The following is an 18096-nucleotide window of genomic DNA, read 5'->3' as shown; positions in this document are numbered from 1 at the left end:
AAGACATTGTGCTTAGGCTTCTGCCCCCGCGACCTAAAGGGGCACAAAAGGCCCGACACAGATGACTCATCCTAAATGTTTCATGAGAGTGATCAGAAACACCTCTCCACAGACTTGTATAGAGTAAGAGATGCGTTTACACCCACACCTACTAACAAATGTAGTTTTTAGTGAGAAAAACTTTGTAAAATTTCTTTTTAAAATGGATCTTTTTCAACTCAACAGGAAGGAATCATTTCTAAGTTTTAACAGCCTTTTTGGGCTGGTCTACTTTCATTTTATGCCTTAAAAACAAAACTAATGAACTATTTTCACTATTTTTACTCATCTGACTCCCTAAAACTTTGATAACTTAAATGGTAACGATAAAAAATGGTTATTGGGAAAGAGCTATGGGAAAATCTAGAGATTTTGAGAATGTTCTTTCTCTATATTTTGATGAGTCGTTAATGTTCAAGCATCCAGAAAAGCAGCATTTTTATTTAAGTGATTTTGTTACCGATACGGACAAATACGGTCATAAAAATAAATAAATATTCCAGGCGTTGATCATGTTTATTTAAAGAAACCATGTATAGCTTCTCTAAGCAGGGGTTTTGCTACATGCTAAATTAAACGTAGGCAGCATCATGTTTGCAGGATTAAGATTATTATTAAAAGGTTGTTATAGGTGAAGTCACTGGACGGATAAATATTAAGAGTTTATTTATTAGTGATTCAGTAGAAAATCTAAATAATTCACTAATAAAATTTAATATGGAGCTGAAGCTATTTAATGTCTTTAATTAAGGGTTCACCTACTTTTCTACCCTTTTTAATCAAATGTGAACTGCCCTGATTGATCTGTATGTTATCAGATACGTAAGACTGAATATGTCTGCTCTTCTTAAGATGATGATGTGACCACATTTTTTCCAGGAGGTTCACACCTTCTCTCCTCCATCTCTATTTCTATAAACATATGTACACAAACATAAACATAACCGCTGGACATGAAGGAATGAGGATGGAGAAAGGAAGTGTGAGCAGTAAATCTAACAAAATAAAGTCAAAAATTCACTCCAGTATCGTCCAAAAACTACACTCCAGCCACAGATTATTTATCAGCAAAAACTAGGAAGGGAATTTTAAATAATCTGTGTGGATTTAACCATTTTGTGTTTTTGAAACGAGGACCTGTGCTACCCATGAGCCTCTTCTTCTGTGGAGCTCTCCTGGGCTCTGCTGCCACCTGTGAACCCGACCAATGAGAGGAGAGCTTGGGTGAGTGAGGGCCAAGGCAAACACACCTACACACACAAACACACACAAACCTGCACGCACATACATTCCACCAGTGATGAAAAAAGAGAAACAGAAAAGTAATCCCTCCTGATTTAACGTCCTGTTAGTAAAAAGTAACAAAGCTGAAAAGAAATGAATCTTTTCGCCAACATATCATCACTCTCTGTTCCATCTTTTCTGTGGTTTTCCAGCTCACAGCTGTGATGAGATGGTCCACTGGACCAACATATTGGAGTTTAGTGCCTTAAATGTGGTTTCCTGCTCGACATGAAAATAAAATGTTGGTTTAAAAAAAAGCTAAATGACCTTGCTTCTCAACTTATTTAAAACATAAACACATCAGCATCTGATTCTGGCTGATTTCTAAGTTTTTAATAAAACTATATGAAGTATTTGTCTGCTGCAGATATCAGTTAACTGTGCTTATGGGTTTAGAGCTGTCACAATACGGACTACTTTTAGTTTAGGGAGTAAAATGTTTGAGGAACAAAAACATCAAGCTCTCCCAATTCAGAATCTTTAATTACAGAATATTTCCTCAAAAGCTGTTGTCAGTAATTATGGCTCCAAAAGGATTTGCATGAAAACTGCTGATCAGATAAAGTGCTCGAGTTAAAGAAAGTCAATCACACAGTGTCAGTGGCCACAAAACATTAGTGCGGAAAAAAATCTATCAACCGGTTGGAGTACTTTTAGCATTTGCAATATTACAAATATATTGATTTTTGTATTATTTTCAGGTTTCTATCTAATTTTTTACACATTTCTGCCGTCCTCGAACGGTTCTGCGTCTGGCTGTGGTGGTCGTCAGGATTCTGTCGACAGTTTGGTTCCTTGAATAAAGTGTTTTCAGTTCTCAGCTTTTTTGGTGCAGTCCAGTTGATTGTCGGCTCGTCAGGATTGCACTAATTAACCTACAGGAAAGGTGCTTTAGTATAAAGGTGGGTTCATCAGGTACCCAACAGTAGGACTACCTGCAGAGCATTTCACAGAGCTATTGATCCATAAATAAACCTAAATCATTTTTAATATTATATGTTTATACTTAAGGAGAACAATGTTAAGAAAGGCTACAAAACGCTGGTGTTTTTAGTACTGAGACTTAAACTGTGGGGTAAAATGAATGCTTTCCTTCAGGCTGTATGTCCAAAAGTCTTCATTTTACTTTAGATGTTTGTTTTTATTTTTGTTTTTGATGTTTGTTCACCAAGGTGAACAATCACTGAAATTTCTTAAAAACCTCCTAAAGCCTGGAGGGAAATGGACAGAACATTTAGAAGCTGGAAACAGTATTTACATAAATATAACTTTTAATCAGTAAATAGGATTTGGTGCTCAAACTGACTGGAGTAAAAATGCTGAAGTTCTGTTTTGTGCAACATCTGATTTTTGTGAAACTCTAAAGTAAAAAAGGTTTGCAGGACTTCCACAGCAGCTCCATTAGTGAACACGTAGCAGAATAAACTCATCTGAAACATATTCTTTAATTTAAAAGGGCCAGTTCAACTATTTGAAAGTTGGTTTACTGTGGAATCATATCTTACTTGTTGTAGACGGCTATTTGAATGACCTCAGTTTGAAGAAATGGAGATCGGCTCTGACCAGATTAGAAAGCTTATAGCTAGTCTGAGCCGGGCCAAGAACACAAAATCCCAACCATTCATGGGAACTTCATTCAATACATTTTTATCCAGCCATCATTTTATATTTTTCATTTTATATATTTTTATCTATTTTGTTTCATTGATCTGTTGTTTTATATATATTTTATCTGGACCTAAGAGTCTGTCAATAAAGATTATCTATCTATCCATCTATCTATCATCCATCTATCATCTATCCATCCATCTATCTATCTATCTATCTATCTATCTAACAAGGACGCTCTAGCAGAAATATTATAAATCTGCAGAATTCAAAACAAGCACTTTAAAGACCTTAAAAAGACGCATTAAACATGAGGTACTTAAAACCCTGATTATCTGTGATGGCTACACCAGAAAGGGTTCAGGGTGCTGAACTAGACCAAATGTAATGGTAAATGGCCTCTATTTGTAGAGCACCTTCATAGGGATCTACCCCCCCCCCCCCCCCCAACGCGCTTCACAATACAATCAGTCTATCACCCATTCACACGCTGGTGGAGATGGGCTAAGCTGTAGACACAGCTGCCGTGAGGCGCACTGACGGAAGCATAACTGCCGAACACTTGCTCCACCGGTCCCTCTGGTCACCATCAGCAAGCAGAGTGGGTTAAGCGTCCTGCCCAAGGACACTACAGCAGCATTCTCTGGTGGGAGCTGGAATCGATCTTACAACGTCCCAATTACTGGACAACCTGCTCTACCTCCTGAGCTACTGCTGCCTTTGCTGCACTACTTTTTAGTATCTCTCTAAAAACTGTGTAAGGCAACGGGCTAACTAACTAGCCATTAGCTTGTCAGTCTGGTCAGAACTAATCCTTGTTTCTTCAAACTGAAGTTGTTCACTAGATAACAAAAGCTTATTAGTTTTTCCACAGACTTAAAATATCTTAACTGTCACATTGACAAGTGTCCTTCACTACCTGAGAACCTCCAATATGAAACCAGAGAAACCAGTTCATCACTGCCTGTGGCCTTTGTTGATAAATAACCTTTTCTGTGCTGTGTGTGTTGCAGTCACTGGTTTGTGAAGGGAAAGGAATGGGTTTTCTGCTGTAGCTACGGAATTCAACAGGGAATGGTTTAAGGGAAACAAAATCAAAGTAGAAAAAAAACCCCACACATTTTGCTTTCTCTCACACACGCACACACACACACACATACTGACACATTTATGGGCACAAAATAAAGCATATTAGGAGTATCACTGGGAAGAGAAACAGCTCTGAAGCATGATGTTATCTGAGTGAGTGAGCTGTATGTTAATTTGATTTACCTCATGCAAAAATTTAACAAACAAACAAACAACAATGACGACAACAAAAACTAACAGTAGTTCTCAATGGTGTCAAAGAATGAAAAGTTTACAGGAAACTCTGGGTGGGCCAGAGACAAGAGGAGGCACACAAGGAGGAAAAAGAAAGAGAGAGAGAAAACATTTTTAGTTCAGTTGAAGGAAACAGAAAAGCACAGTCCTAAACACTCTACGAAGGCATCAGAAACACAAGAATGTTCTGAGGTTGTCGAAGCAGCAGAGGCTGCAGGTCAGACAACACTTTGAGCTAAGCTACCTTGTGCAGTGTTTCTCTCATTGAGCAGCTTTGTCTGACTGTTGGGCAGGACTTTGATCTCCGGTGGGTCTGGACTCTGTCCGGAACGAGACGCCATCAGAGCATTCAGATACTGCAGACGCGTCACCTGCAACACACACACACACACACACACACACACACACAAATGTCATAATTACTTGTGTTACTGGCTTTGTGTATATTATGTCCTACTCTGCTATAAAGCCTGAAAATGAGGTCCAAAGAAGAGCCCAAAATACCTCCAGAGGCCCGGAGAAGTGCTCCTGTTTAGAAAATATATAAAAAGGGTCTGCACACATACGGATCTTTTATTTACATATCATAATCATATCTGGAGAAGGAGGAGGAACAAAGTTGATCTGAAATACAAATCTCAGGCTACCATCAGTTTGAGCTACCATCTTGGTTTTAGTCGGAACTTCTTTTGCTTTTGCTCTAGATTGTTGTTGAAATGTTTTGAAGTCTAGTCCACCCTGCTCATGTGATGACTGACACCTGCTGGTTCATTCTGGAACTGCACATAGTTGTGAAGATGACGTAATGCCGTCAGTGTGAGAACAAACACTGGTGCATGCTGCATACACACCCGTATGAGCTGCAGGTCAGTGAGAGCTCGGACCGTATAGTCGGGACAGTAGCTGGAGGAGCTGGAGGCGTCTGCAGACTCAAACGGATCCCTGGGAGAGTGGCGCTGGGTCGCCACTGGAGACTGATGCACTGCACCACACACACGCACACACACACACACGCACACACATGCACACACACACACACACACACACACACACACACACACACACAAATCAGCATGTCTGCAGTGTTGAAACAATCAGCCACTGAAAATCAGGATTCACAAAAAAAAGAAATTCATAAAAAGCTAAAAACATCTTTTAAACATGCCCTCTGAGAAAAACTCCAGATATTTGATTTAATGGAAACTCAAAAGTTTTTTCTTAGTCTTTTCCTACGTTTTTTTTTTAGTTTTTTATCTTTTGCACAAGCTATTTGAAAATGTTTCTGATTCAGTGAGCATATGATTGGATCTCATCAATGTTGTTTTGCTTTTGACCAGAATAACAGGGTTTTTCTCATTTCTACATAGTTAAGTTTGCTTCAGCACACGTCCTGACCTCATGACCTCTAAAACCCAGCTTCTCTTCGCTCTCAGATCAAGAAGAAGAAAAGATCTTTTCTATAGCACCTCTCAAGATAAAAATCATGAAACGCTTTACAAAAATAAAAAATGTAAAATATAAAAACTAATTTAGAAAATGATTGAAAATATATTTAAAATGAGCAAAAATAGACAATTTTGATTTAAAAATGTGAAGAAAGGGAGAGAGAGTGAATAGGAAAAAGGGAAATCAGTGGATCCTGAGGAAGGTGGAATAGGTGGGGAGGGCAGAATAAAGAGAGAGTGGTGAAGAAGGTCACACAAAAGCCAGCTTGAACAAATGAGTTTTCAGCTGCTTTTTAAAGGAGACCACTGAGTCCTCTGATCTCAGGCTCAGGGGAAGAGGGTTCCAGAGTCTGGGGGCCACAGCAGCAAATGATCTGTCACCTTTGGTCTTTAGCCTGGTGCTGCACAACCAGTAGGCTTTGGTCACTGGACCTCAGGGACCTGCTGGGGGTGTAGGGACTAAGAAGACCACCAATGTAAGATGGTGCTTGTCCATGTAAGGCCCTATAGACCAGAACCAGGATCTTGAAATGAACCCTGAAGTTGACTGGCAGCCAGTGAAGCTGGAGGAGAAGCGGGGTGATGTGGGTGTGTTTGGAGGACTTGGTCAGAAGCCGAGCACAGGCATTCTGAACCACCTGTAGACGGTTCAGGGAGGTTCTGCTCAGACACGTGAAAAGAGAGTTGCAGTAGTCTAAGCGTGAGGAGATGAAGGTGTGGAGAACTGTCTCAAGTTCAGAGCGGGACAGAATGGGACTCAGCTTAGCAATGTTCCTGAGATGGAAGAAGGAAGAGCGAACAAGAGAACTGACATGAGAATCCAGGGTGAGAGCTGGGTCAAAGGTCACGCCAAGATTCCTGACAGAAGGTTTGGTGTGAGAACCAAGCTGACCAAGAGAGTCTCTGACTTTGGGAACCAGCTTGTCTGGGGCACAGATGAGGATCTCAGTCTTATCTTCATTCAGCTGAAGAAAGCTCCCAGCCATCCAGGTTTTAATAGAGTCCAAGCAGGTGTGTAACAGCTGAAGCTTAGACATCTCATGGGGCTTAAAGGAGATGTACAGTTGGATGTCATCTGCATAAAGATGGTAGGAGATTCCTTTGAAGGAGCTCAGGATGTGCTGAAGAGGAAGCAGATAGAGGAGGAAGAGCAGAGGCCCCAGCACAGAACCTTGTGGGACACCATGGGTAAGAGAGGTGGTGGAGGACCTAAACTTGGAGAAGGCCACAGAGAAGGAGCGCTCAGAAAAATAAGAGGAGAACCACTCCAGAGCAGTTCCTGATAGGCCAACCCAGTCTCTCAGCCTCTCCAGTAGCAGGTGATGGTCAACAGTAGGGTTGGGCATCAAGTATTGATTAGAACCGGTTCCAACTGTTCTTTATTCCTGGAATTGTTCAAAGTTTTTTATTTCGATTCCTAGTTTTGATCCCTAGTATGTCTACCGGAAGAGGAATCCACGGCCAATCTCCATGAAAAATAAACATGATCTGCAATTTGTGATCAATGCTTTTCAGAGCTGATCACACCAGCTGTCTGTGTGCAGCATCGAGTCCCCCCTCCCCGCACCCAGATATAAACAAACGCGTCTGCCAAACTTTTACTCCGTAATGTAAACTTCAACTCCTGCAGCGTAGAGGACACTTGTTAAAATACGTCAACATGGTGGATTTAATAGAAGCTTTAAAGAACAAACTCTGGACAATGTGAGGTGAGTTTGTCTCACTGCAGAAATAAAAACACACATGGAGCATCAGCAGTCAGACGCAGCCGCTCACCAACACTCGTGTGTGTGTGAGCGTCAGAAGGCTGAACAATAACCTGTAGAATAATTAAAGTCATCATGCTAGAGAAGCTTTCTCAGCTTCTGCCACAATAAATAATTATAATAATAATAATAATAATAATAATAATAATAATAATAAATTGCATACAAAGTTGCGAACATTATAATTTCCTTTTTGAACTATTTCTGTTGAGTTTTAATGTTTAAAATCTGTTAGGTTGTTACTAACAGCAGCTACATTTAAGTTTCACTTTCTGTTCTGACTGAATGCTGCTGCAGCATGGAGGTGTAGTTCTCAGTCATCCTGGACATGATCATCCTGAGAGTTTTAGCTGAAAACAGCTGGACGTTTCTGGATATGTTGGAGACATTTAGCCTCTCATCCCAGAGGCTTCTTCCACACTTAGGTTGTGGTCAGAAACAAACACACTGATTGTGCTGCAAGTCTTTTTCTTTTTTTCTCCAAAACATGTTTTTTGTCTAATGAAGGTGATGTTATCGTTCATAGAATTAAAATTCATGTAGAAGTTAAGATTATTTCATCAAGTAGGACCTGTGGTTAGCTGGCTCATGTAAAACGTGTCATGTCTTGAAAGAATCTGAATCGGAAATCAATAGGAACTGGAATCGAAACGAGGAATTGGAATCAGAATCGTTCAAAATCAAACGATGCCCAGCCCAACAGTGTCAAAAGCTGCAGTCAGGTCCAGCAGGACCAGAACAGAACAGTCCCCTGCATCACTGAGTCAGAAGGTCATTGGAGACCCTAAGAAGAGCTGTTTCAGTAGAATGAGCTCTACGAAAACCTAACTGGAAGCTATCATAGATGTTATGTTCATCAAGAGCAGCTGTGAGTTGTTTAGCCACAACCTTTTCCAAGATCTTGGAGATGAACAGAAGTTTAGAGACGGGTCTGAAGCTGCTATGGAGAGAGCGGTCGAGACTCGGTTTTTTAAGAAGCAGGTGGATTACAGCGTTCTTAAATTAAGCAGGGACCTGACCAGAGACCAGAGAAGAATTAATTATAGAGAGCACGCTGGGACCGATGGACTGAAAAGCACTTTTAAACAAAGATGAGGGTAAGATGTCGAGGGGGCATGCAGAGGTCTTCATAGAGTTAACTAGCTTGGTTAACTAAGGCAAAGAAACAGGAGCAAAGCTATCTAGGATGATGGGCCTGGTTGGAGTCGGGAGAGGCAGAGATAAGGCTGAAGGAGAGATGCTAGATCTAACCTTATTGACTTTGTCCACAAAGAAAGACAGAAAGTTCTCACAGTCTGCAACAGAGTGGATGGAGGCTGTAGGAGAGGCAGGAGAGACGATGCTGCTGATGGTGTTAAACAGCACCTTGGGGTTCCCTTTGCTCTGGGACACCAGGTTGGAGAAATAAGAAACCCTTGCGTCTCTGACTGCAGAGTTAAAGGATGTCAGAAGATCCTTTAGGTGCAGCAGATGGACGTGGAGATGGGTTTTCTTCCACAAACGCTCAATTTTTCTGCGTTGGCGCTTCAGGCTGCGAAGGCTGTCATTAAACCAGGGAGTAGGGTTCACTGCAGGAACTGATCTGGTTCTGACAGGACAGATATTATGATAAATGACAAATGACCCGCACTTGTATAGCGCCTCTCAGAGTAAGGACTCAGATAACAGATAACACTAGGGCCGCCCTTTGTTCTCTCCCTTTGGGTGAGGGGGGTTCTAGGGGGATATATATAGAGTGTGGGGAACTCTGCTGAGCAGGACTCACTCCTGAGGCTGCTTTGGGAAGAGCCTCTGTGACTGTTTCCTCATTTCGATATTGCAATATTGAAATTAAACCCTTTTGATTGAATCATGTACTGCTTTCTCATTATTTTATTAAGTCTCTAAAAGGAATTTCACAACATTATTCCATTTGATAATATCTATATCAGGATGAATTAAAAAATGTCACGTTAGTTGTTTTAAAAGGTTAAGTGTGATTATTTTTTCTCCCGATCCTAATCCCTTTAAAATCACGCAATTGGATCGGAGCATCCTTATTTGAGACAACCGTTTCTTCTAATGCCCCCTCCCTGGTGACCTCACCTGATGATGGTAACGTGAGAGCAGACACGCCGTAGTACGTGAATGCTCCATTCTCAAATTTCAGCCCTTCTTTACCGATTTCCACCTCCACACGACCCTGTTTAAAAGAACAACTCAATTACTTTAAAACCAAAAGCTTTTCAAGATTTTCTCCTTGAGACAGTAAAAGAAAACTATGTTTTTCATTTAATGTATTTGTTACTTAAATAATTTGATCTAAAGACCTGAGCTGATCCAAAATAACCCATCCCGTCTTCCTAAATGGTAAATGGTAAATGGCCTGTATTTGATATAGCGCCTTCTAGAGTCCTGGAACCCCCCAAGGCGCTTTACAACACAATCAGTCATTCACCCATTCACACACACATTCACACACTGGTGGGGATGAGCTACAGTGTAGCCACAGCTGCCCTGGGGCGCACTGACAGAGGCGAGGCTGCCGAGCACTGGCGCCACCGGTCCCTCCGACCACCACCAGCAGGCAACGTGGGTTAAGTGTCTTGCCCAAGGACACAACGACAGCGACAGACTGAGCGGGTCTCGAACCTGCGACCTTCCGATTGCGAGGCGAGCACTTAACTCCTGTGCCACCGTCGCCCCCTGCATTCAACTGAGATTTTTTTATGACACATTCATTGAATTTCCTTCTCTAGAAAAGATGATATGAAAACACATCTGGGTCCTGGTACCTGCAGCAGGAGGATGAAGTAGTCCACCGGATGGTTTCGGGTGTACAGATAGTGGCTGGAGCTGAGCCGGTTGTTGTGATCAAAGTGGACCTCCTGGTTGACACTGGGGTGGCGGAGCAGGTGGAACAGAACCTTCTCTGACACTCGAGCCGGGCTGAAGAGCTCCACTTCTACAGGAGACAGAGGAAAAGTCAGATCTGATGCTGGAAGCAGGAAGACTGATTGGGACCTGTCCTGGGGCCCCTTTTGTTCTCCATCCATTGTCTCACTGCTCCCACACTGTTTTTAATGCACCATATAAAATTGGTATGGTATGGTATGGTAGAGTGTTGGTGTGTATTCCTACAAGAGGTCTGGAAGGAAGTTGGCAATAAAACCTGCTAGTTTACTCATTTTTCAGATTAAATCATTTAGAAGTTTGAAATCTATAAACCATCTACTTATGTTGACTGTATTTAAAACATGAGTGTTAACAGATTTCATGACTAAACTTGAGTTTTCCTCTTCGTTTTGTGGCAAACACATGATGCGTCTAACTTTCATTAACGTCCTGGTGTGTGTAACTCAGGAAACTGATTCATCCTGCAGGAACAGCTCCAGAAACAAACCTCTGGAGAGAAAGCGGTGCGTGGCCAGCAGCAGCTGTGGTGATGTGTGGATCTTTGGTTCTCCCTCTGGAGGTTTGAAAAGAGAAAATTCCTCGTGGCTGCTGCGAGGTTCAAGAGGGATCTCGAGAGGAGTGACGGGATGTTTCAGCTTCCTGTCTACTGGAAAAGCAGGAGACGAGACTCAGAATTTGACAAACGTGTGAGCTGCTACGACAGATCTGAGCAGTGACACTCACGGTAACCGTCAGACTCGTCCAGGATCTCTGACTTGATGATCTCCTCGATGACGTCCTCTAAGGTGACCAGACCCAGCACCTCGTAGAAAGGATCCCCTTCCCCCTCGTTGTTCACCTTCTGAACGATGGCCATGTGGGAGTTACCTGAGAGGAACACAGAGGTTCCACCTTACAGAGACTGGGCTTCAGTGTTATTGACCCTTACTAGTCCCCCGGTAATCCAGTAGTTTTGATTTGTTATCTCCTGCAACTTCTGAACACAACACATGCTCAGAAAGCTGATGGACTAGGAAAGGAGAAGAAATAATCTGCATAAACTGCAAACAATTACACAACCATGGGGTATGGGTGAAACGAGTAAGAAACCCCATCCTCAGGCAGAAACATCATTTAAATATGTGGTTGACTGAAAAAACATTCTTAATTATTATCACTGATTATAATCAGTCACACTGAGTTTCAAGCAGACTGAACATGAAAATAGTCTCCTACACCTATCTCCTGAATTAGCTTCTGATAGAAAATAGAAGATTAAACTCTAGGATTTGAAAATCAGATCTACGTCACAACATTCATGGACTCACCCAACTTGACTCACGACATGGAAGGCTGTTGTTGTTTCAACGTCCAGAAAACAACAGCGGACATCTTGGCTCGTTTAACCTAACTGTTAGCATTAGCAACTCCGCCACACAGCAGAAGCTCCTCCAGGCTTGTGTTATGTGTGGAGATAAAACATCAACTTTGTAAGTCAGTGGTATAGTCTTGTTGCCGTTTCCTCCCCGAGTGCGATCGTTATGGACATGTGTGCAACTTTGTGCACATAGTTTTCAGACAATATTCATGGATTTGATACACTGAAGAAACCAGTATTTATAACTTCTAAATAATACAGTAACATGGTTTAACCAGTTTGGCTGAGTTGTTGCCGGGTTTATCAGCTGTTCAGTTACATCACGTACTGTTTATGCTCCAAGAGGAACCAGAGAGGGATCTAACCCTGTTTAGGACGAGCGTGTACCGTGCAGTCAGAGTGAGGTCTCCGTAGTGCTGCAGTAAATACTTTGTAGCTCCTCTCTGCTAAGTCAGCTGCAGGGAGAGAAGTGTGAGTCAGCACTGGGCTGTTTGGACATGCTCAGATGTGCTTGGAAGGGACTTCAGAAGGCTGGAGATCACATGAAAAAAACCCCAAGCTATGTTGACCTTGAGTCATCACTGTAATGTGAGCAATGAGCTCAGAAAGTGAGCAAATCGGCACAAAGCTGGAATACATCAACAGCTGGGGGATGAATTATGCTATCTAGCATTTAAGCTACATTTCTTTTGCAATAATTTAGCAACACTGACCCGAACATACTGCAGGAGCCTCGTGTGGCCCTTTCACACTACGGTCAGCTCGGCCCGGCCCGGTGCGGAACATCCCATCCCCGCATGGCCTGGTTGTGTTTATATTGCCTTCTCAAGAACATGGAAGTGGGCGAGGACATGGATGGGCTCTGCTTCGCAAAACTCCACGGAGAAGTCTGTGATGTCAGTCGTAAGTTCCGCGAGTTAGTAAACAAAAGCAGGTGTGAGCGATGTCAGTTGAGAGAAGTGGGAAAAGTTGGTTAAAAAAGACGGAGGACGCTGTGGTACTCGGACCGCAGTTCATTTTGAGGAAGAGCACTGCATGTGAGAAGGCATCACCAAGCAGGGCTTAAGCCCCTATATTGTGACATCACTTTGCATGCACGCCACCAGGTTAATCAGAGGCACCCGCTACGTAGGTAAGCGTGAATGACATCACTTCAGCCGGCCAATCAGTCCATAGGTGGGTGTGTAGGACTATTCCAGCATGAAAAGAACCACAGGGAAGCGGTTGGCTCCACATGGACAACGCCAGCTTAAATGCACCGATTAGGGGCTGAGCTTAGTCGACCCGGGCCAGGCCAAGCTGACTCTAGTGTAAAAGGGCAGAGTAGCAGACGTCTGCAGACTCATCTCAAACTCACAGCAGTTTGTAAATTTTGTGTGCATATGCTAGCCTCTCCAGCCACTCCACTGATGCAGATTTGAGCGCACCTTTCTTGAACTCCTCCAGCATGGCGTCCAGTTTGGTGTCGTTGAAGACGAAGTGCAGCGGGTGGTTGTAGAACTTGGTGATGGTTGTCATAGGGGTGCAGTCCTCTGGGTCCACCAGAGCCAGATCTTTCACGTAGAGGATTTCCACGATGTTAGACCTGCCAGAAATCAGGTGTGTTGGAACAGCTTTGATTTTAAGGCTTTATTCACTTGGAGGAGTGATGCATCATCCATTACTATACAAAGATATAAATAGTTTGGGGGAACTTAAATGGCTGTACATATGTATATTATAATCTCCATTAGTTTAGTGACTATGGTGTTGTAATGTTTACATCAGATGCCATTCATTAAAAGCATGGCTCCACTTCAGGGATTAGTTATCAATTTTAAAAAGGACGTAGAATTTTTTTGTAATTTAATTAAATAAATGAAATCTATTATAGTCTCACATAAATGTATTTTTAGCCAAACCATCTGTAATGTCAGTGTAATCACAAGCTCTTCTTATTTACTGATTTATTTTTGCAGCAGCAGGTTATCTCCTGTGGAGGAGATGGAGAAAACAACCAAAATCAGTGTCTGCCTACGACTCCTCTTGCTTTGCATCTTTATCTTTAACATGATGCAGAAAGTATTTTTAGTTGCTGAAAGCAGCCTGATCACACAGATGTAACGTCTGCTACAGCGCCCCCTGGTGTTTGGATCCCAGCACTTATGTTTGTTTACATCTCAAACCAGCCTGCTCACCAGTCAGAACTAAAATATGAGAAAATGATGAAGCTGATTAGAAGTAAACTGTTTTCTTATATGTAAAACTGTAACGTGAATAATAGGAATATGTAAAAATTAGGGTTTTCATTTGATTAAAAGGTATAAAAAAAGTCCGATCTAACATCCCCAAACATGCAAACCCTTTGCTCAAATTCTTTCTGACTTGACTTTTTGCACTGCATGTTGCAACACGATGAACTCAAATAAAAACATTAGCGTAATAATAAGACATATCCCTGTGCTGTTGCTCCCACCTCTCCTCTTCGTAGATGGGCACCCGGGTGTACCCGCTCTGCATGATCTCCGACATGGTGGAAAAGTCGAGAACAGCTGAGCTCTGCAGCATGAAGCAGTCCTTCAGAGGAGTCAGGATGTCCTCCACTGTCTTTGTACGCAGCATCCCACGGCTGAACTCCTCCTTCACAAACTCACTGCACACACAAGCACACAAAGACAACAGACAACGTTAGAGTGTTTAGTTTACGACTTTATTTTTTCTGATGTTAATCTATTTCTGTTTTGAGATCATTATGATTTGATGACTTTGTTTTGTTTTGATCTATGTGACGCACTTTGTGATTCTATGTCTGTGATAAGTGCTATACAAATAAAATTTACTTACTAGTTGTCTGGACTCTGGACTGAGTCCACGGAAAGGTCAGGACTTAAGTCTTTGCACAAAGATTTCAAACTCCAAGCTTCAAGGTTGGTTTTTTTTTGTTTATTCTCTTCATTTTTATTTCCAAGACCACTATATCAAAGTCTTTGAGACTGCATGGTGTTGCAGTTGGTAACACTGTTGTGTCAGAGCAAGAAGGTTGCAGGTTTAATCCCAGCAGCAGCCTTTCTGCATGAAGTTATGCTTTGCTACATGCATCCATGAATTTTCTCCAGTTTTCCTAGTTTCCTTCCCACAGACCAAAAACATGCATGTCTGTTTAAAACCGTAAGTCTCTTTAGACGCAGAATGGTGCACAATTTCAGGTTTCTGTTTGGTTAACCTTGAATCAGCTTAATTCCACTTCACAATTGTGTGCTACGTTGTCTTCTATCACAGAAAATCTCAGTAAAGTGTGGTTGTAAATTGTTTGTTTTAATGTAGGTTTTGTGTTAGATTTAAGTAAACAAGTAAAAATGACTTGTATAAAGGGGTAGGGATATATAAGTTTCCACTTCAGCCTACTCCTTTTCAAACACAGATGGGATGATATGTATTTTTTCTGTTTGTGGTACTTTTTAAAAAATTATGTACATTTTCTTTGTTTGAAATAAACTAAACTAAACTAAAATGTGTCAAAGTTCAAGGGGTCTGGATACTTCTGCAGTATCACAATAATAACATTTTTGCATGTTTTTATTTAAAAAATTATACTTATAGTTTTTAAGCCATCAGACAAAGTCACAGATCAAACTGAAGGTGTCTGAAAGGAACTTAGACCAAGTCCTGTTTTAGCCTCTCAGATCAGTTCTTCTCCGGATGATTCAAACCCTTATTTTAGATCCTTATGTTTACCAACAAAGTTATTTTACCTGTATGGGTCGTTGACACTGGCTCGGATCATCTCCATGGCTCTCTGCCTTATCCCACAGGTGCTGATGTCCCTTCCCAGGCCCAGGTCCAGGATCAGCCCCAAAGGGCAGGACAGAGGGCAGGTGAGAATCATGCACACCTGGGCCAGCCAGGTGAGCGCGGGCGCCATCTGAAAGCCGTAGTCGGAGCACAGGATGTGAGGAGCCAGCTCAGCCAGGAAGAAGATGAGGAATCCGCTGGTAAAGACCGCGGAGACGATGCACCCCAGCGCCTTGTACAGCAGCACCCCCAGGACCGAGTGTCCCAACGCGCACAGGAACAGCAGCGAACAGGTCTGGACGGAAACAGGAATGGTGGGAACACGGACACAAAGCTGCCTTCCCGACCTGCTGGGCTCAGAAACTCACCAGGAAGTTCCCTCTTCTCCTGACGGGCTCCAGGCGCTTGGCGGCTCGTTTCTCCTCCTCGGACCCGCAGCTGTGGAGCACGTAAAGCTCCACCGGGTCCAGCCACAGCAGGCTCAGGTTCACCGTCCGGAACACTCCGCACATCAGCAGCAGCAGCACCACCAGGAGGGCCAGACCCCACGGCGGGATGTAGTCTGCTCCGGGACTCTCCTCGGGACTGATCCGGAGTCTGTCCGGGCCAACAGAAGCCCACCTGCCCCCGCTCAGCGCACACAGGTGGTGGAGGCTGCGCCCGCTGCCCTTCACCTCCACAGTCAGCAGTCCGCTGAACTCCTCGTCCGGGATGAAGTCCTTCGTCACCTGGAAGGCGGACTCCAGACGGCTGGACTCGTCTTCGCACGGGTCGGGGGCATCACCGACCGCCCCCGTGGCTCCGTCAGCCGCCTCAGCGAACGCGACTTTCGGCCAGCTTCCATTCAGGTTAGCCCCAAAGAGACGGAGCTTGAACGTGGCTCCTTCTGGCGCTGAGATAATCCGGTCCTTCATGCACACCAGCTCTTCCGGGTCCTCCAGTCGCAGCCCCACAACCTGCGGAACTTCTTGGCCGCAGGCGCTGTCTCTAATCCCGCAGAGCAACACTATTATCATCCACAGAACCCGTAGACCTGCCAAGCTGGCCACCATATTGGAGATAGTCAGCCTTGCTCTGCGCGGGTCACGTGACTCTTGCTTGGCGGCCCCGCCCACCTGGAGAACTCATGAAGCTGCGCACCGGGGGCGGACATTTTGGCTCAAGCCACCCAAGCTGAAGACGGGAGGAGTCGGGAGATGAGCGGTCATTTTGGAGCTGGATTCTGAATGTTTTTGTTTTCAACACGCCGCCCGTTGGCTGTGAGAGTTCGCAGCGATGAGTTCACGCCCATCTTTGTTAACATTCATCGAAACAAGCCCCTCATGACTGTGGCTGACGAAGGCGCTTTGTTTGCCTTTTAACGTTTATTCAGAGCTCATAAATAGGTTTACCTTTTCCATGTCCGTCTGAAATCGATTGCTAATGAGTTACAAATTCAATTAGATGTATGCCATGTTTTTATCATCCTAGTGCTTTACAGAATAAAGTTATCTATTAGTGCTGACAACAGACAGCAACATGGCTTGAATAACACACGCTTTCAATTCTCCTGTTTTATTCTTTGTTTCCTCAGGCCACCATAAACCAGTCTTGGGATATTTACAATTCGCCATTGGTTTAAAAAATGTAAATAATGGCTACCAGGCATTCCTGGCAGCATTAGAACTGGTTAAGAAGGACAACATCTTAAAAATTATGAAACAGTCTGGCAGATTTTGACAATATCTGTGAGTGAGTTGAAGGGCGGGCAGTATGGGATCCAGCACAAGTCATTTATGAATGGAAGATATACTCGACCAAATAATTTCTTCATTATTGGGCCCACATATACCGTGGGTACAGAAAGTATTCAGACCCCCGTCAATTTTCCACTCTTTGTTATTTTGCAGGCATTTGCTAAAATCAATTAAATTCATTTAATTCCTCATTAATGTACACACACCCCATATTGACTTGGCCATTCAAGAACAGCCACACAAAGTTGTCGTGATGCCATTCCTTTGTTATTTTAGCTGTGTGCTCAGGGCCATTGTCAGGTTGGAAGGTAAACCTAACCCCAATTTGAGGTCCCTGAGCACTCTGGAGAAGATTCTCGTCCAGGATATTCCTGTACTTGGCCTCATTCATTGTTCCCTTGATTGCAACCAGTCATCCTGTCCCTGCAACTGAACCTGAATCCAGGTTCAGTTGCAGGGAACCTGTAAGGACTCCAAAGCGCTTTACACTGTAGTGTAAAGCGCTTTGGAGTCCTTACTCTGAGGGGCGCTATACAAGTGCGGGTCATTTATCATTTTAACCCCTCCCCCCATGATGCTGCCACCGCCATGCTTCGCTGTGGAGACTATTGGACAAGTGATGAGCAGTGCTTGGGCTTCCCCACACACAACACTTAGAATTAAGGCCAAAACGTTCTATCTTTGTCTCATTAGACCAGATAATCTTATTTCTCACCATCTCAGGTGTCTTTTAGCAAACTCCATGCGGGCTTTCATGTGTCTTGCACTGAGAGGCTTCCAACAGGCCACTCTGCCATAAAACCCTGACTGGTGGAGGGCTGCAGTGATGGTTGAATTTCTACAACTTTTCTCCCATCTCCTGACTGCATCTC

The 18096-nt window shown here is 43.3% G+C and overlaps 1 protein-coding gene across 3 annotated transcripts; it reads right to left on the bottom strand.

The window, feature by feature from the left end:
• Positions 1 to 949: 949 nt before the first annotated feature.
• LOC107395831 (metal transporter CNNM3) lies at positions 950 to 16641 on the bottom strand. Of its 3 annotated transcripts, none has more exons than XM_070552215.1 (12): positions 15857 to 16641; positions 15449 to 15783; positions 14173 to 14349; positions 13145 to 13302; positions 11084 to 11227; positions 10848 to 11006; positions 10240 to 10409; positions 9551 to 9647; positions 5106 to 5236; positions 4499 to 4625; positions 4259 to 4303; positions 950 to 1231 (listed from the first exon to the last, which is right to left on the bottom strand). In XM_070552215.1, exons 1-12 carry the CDS (start codon positions 16538 to 16540, stop codon positions 1182 to 1184), a joined length of 2277 nt encoding a protein of 758 aa, XP_070408316.1. In that variant the 5' UTR covers positions 16541 to 16641; the 3' UTR covers positions 950 to 1181. The 3 variants fall into 3 exon arrangements, with proteins under 3 accessions (XP_070408316.1, XP_070408317.1, XP_070408318.1); XM_070552216.1 differs by having other exon boundaries at positions 10848 to 11003; XM_070552217.1 differs by lacking the exon at positions 4259 to 4303.
• Between the last annotated feature and the right edge of the window lie 1455 nt (positions 16642 to 18096).

The sequence above is a fragment of the Nothobranchius furzeri genome, chromosome 6, assembly GCF_043380555.1.
Source record: "Nothobranchius furzeri strain GRZ-AD chromosome 6, NfurGRZ-RIMD1, whole genome shotgun sequence".
In the NCBI taxonomy this organism is placed as follows: Eukaryota; Metazoa; Chordata; class Actinopteri; order Cyprinodontiformes; family Nothobranchiidae; genus Nothobranchius; species Nothobranchius furzeri.
The sequence above is the reverse complement of the archived record's forward strand: the minus strand, read 5'-3'. Positions and strand labels throughout refer to the sequence as shown.

What these genes read in the sequence shown, in the direction of transcription:
- LOC107395831 (XM_070552215.1), bottom strand. Translation starts at nt 16,540, where the DNA reads ATGGTGGCCAGCTTGGCAGGTCTACGGGTTCTGTGGATGATAATAGTG. An exon ending in GGAGAAGAGGGAACTTCCTG is followed by an intron (nt 15,784 to 15,856) that starts GTGAGTTTCTGA and finishes GTTTCCGTCCAG; the next exon opens with ACCTGTTCGCTGCTGTTCCT. An exon ending in GGACGAGTCTGACGGTTACC is followed by an intron (nt 11,007 to 11,083) that starts GTGAGTGTCACT and finishes CTGCTTTTCCAG; the next exon opens with TAGACAGGAAGCTGAAACAT.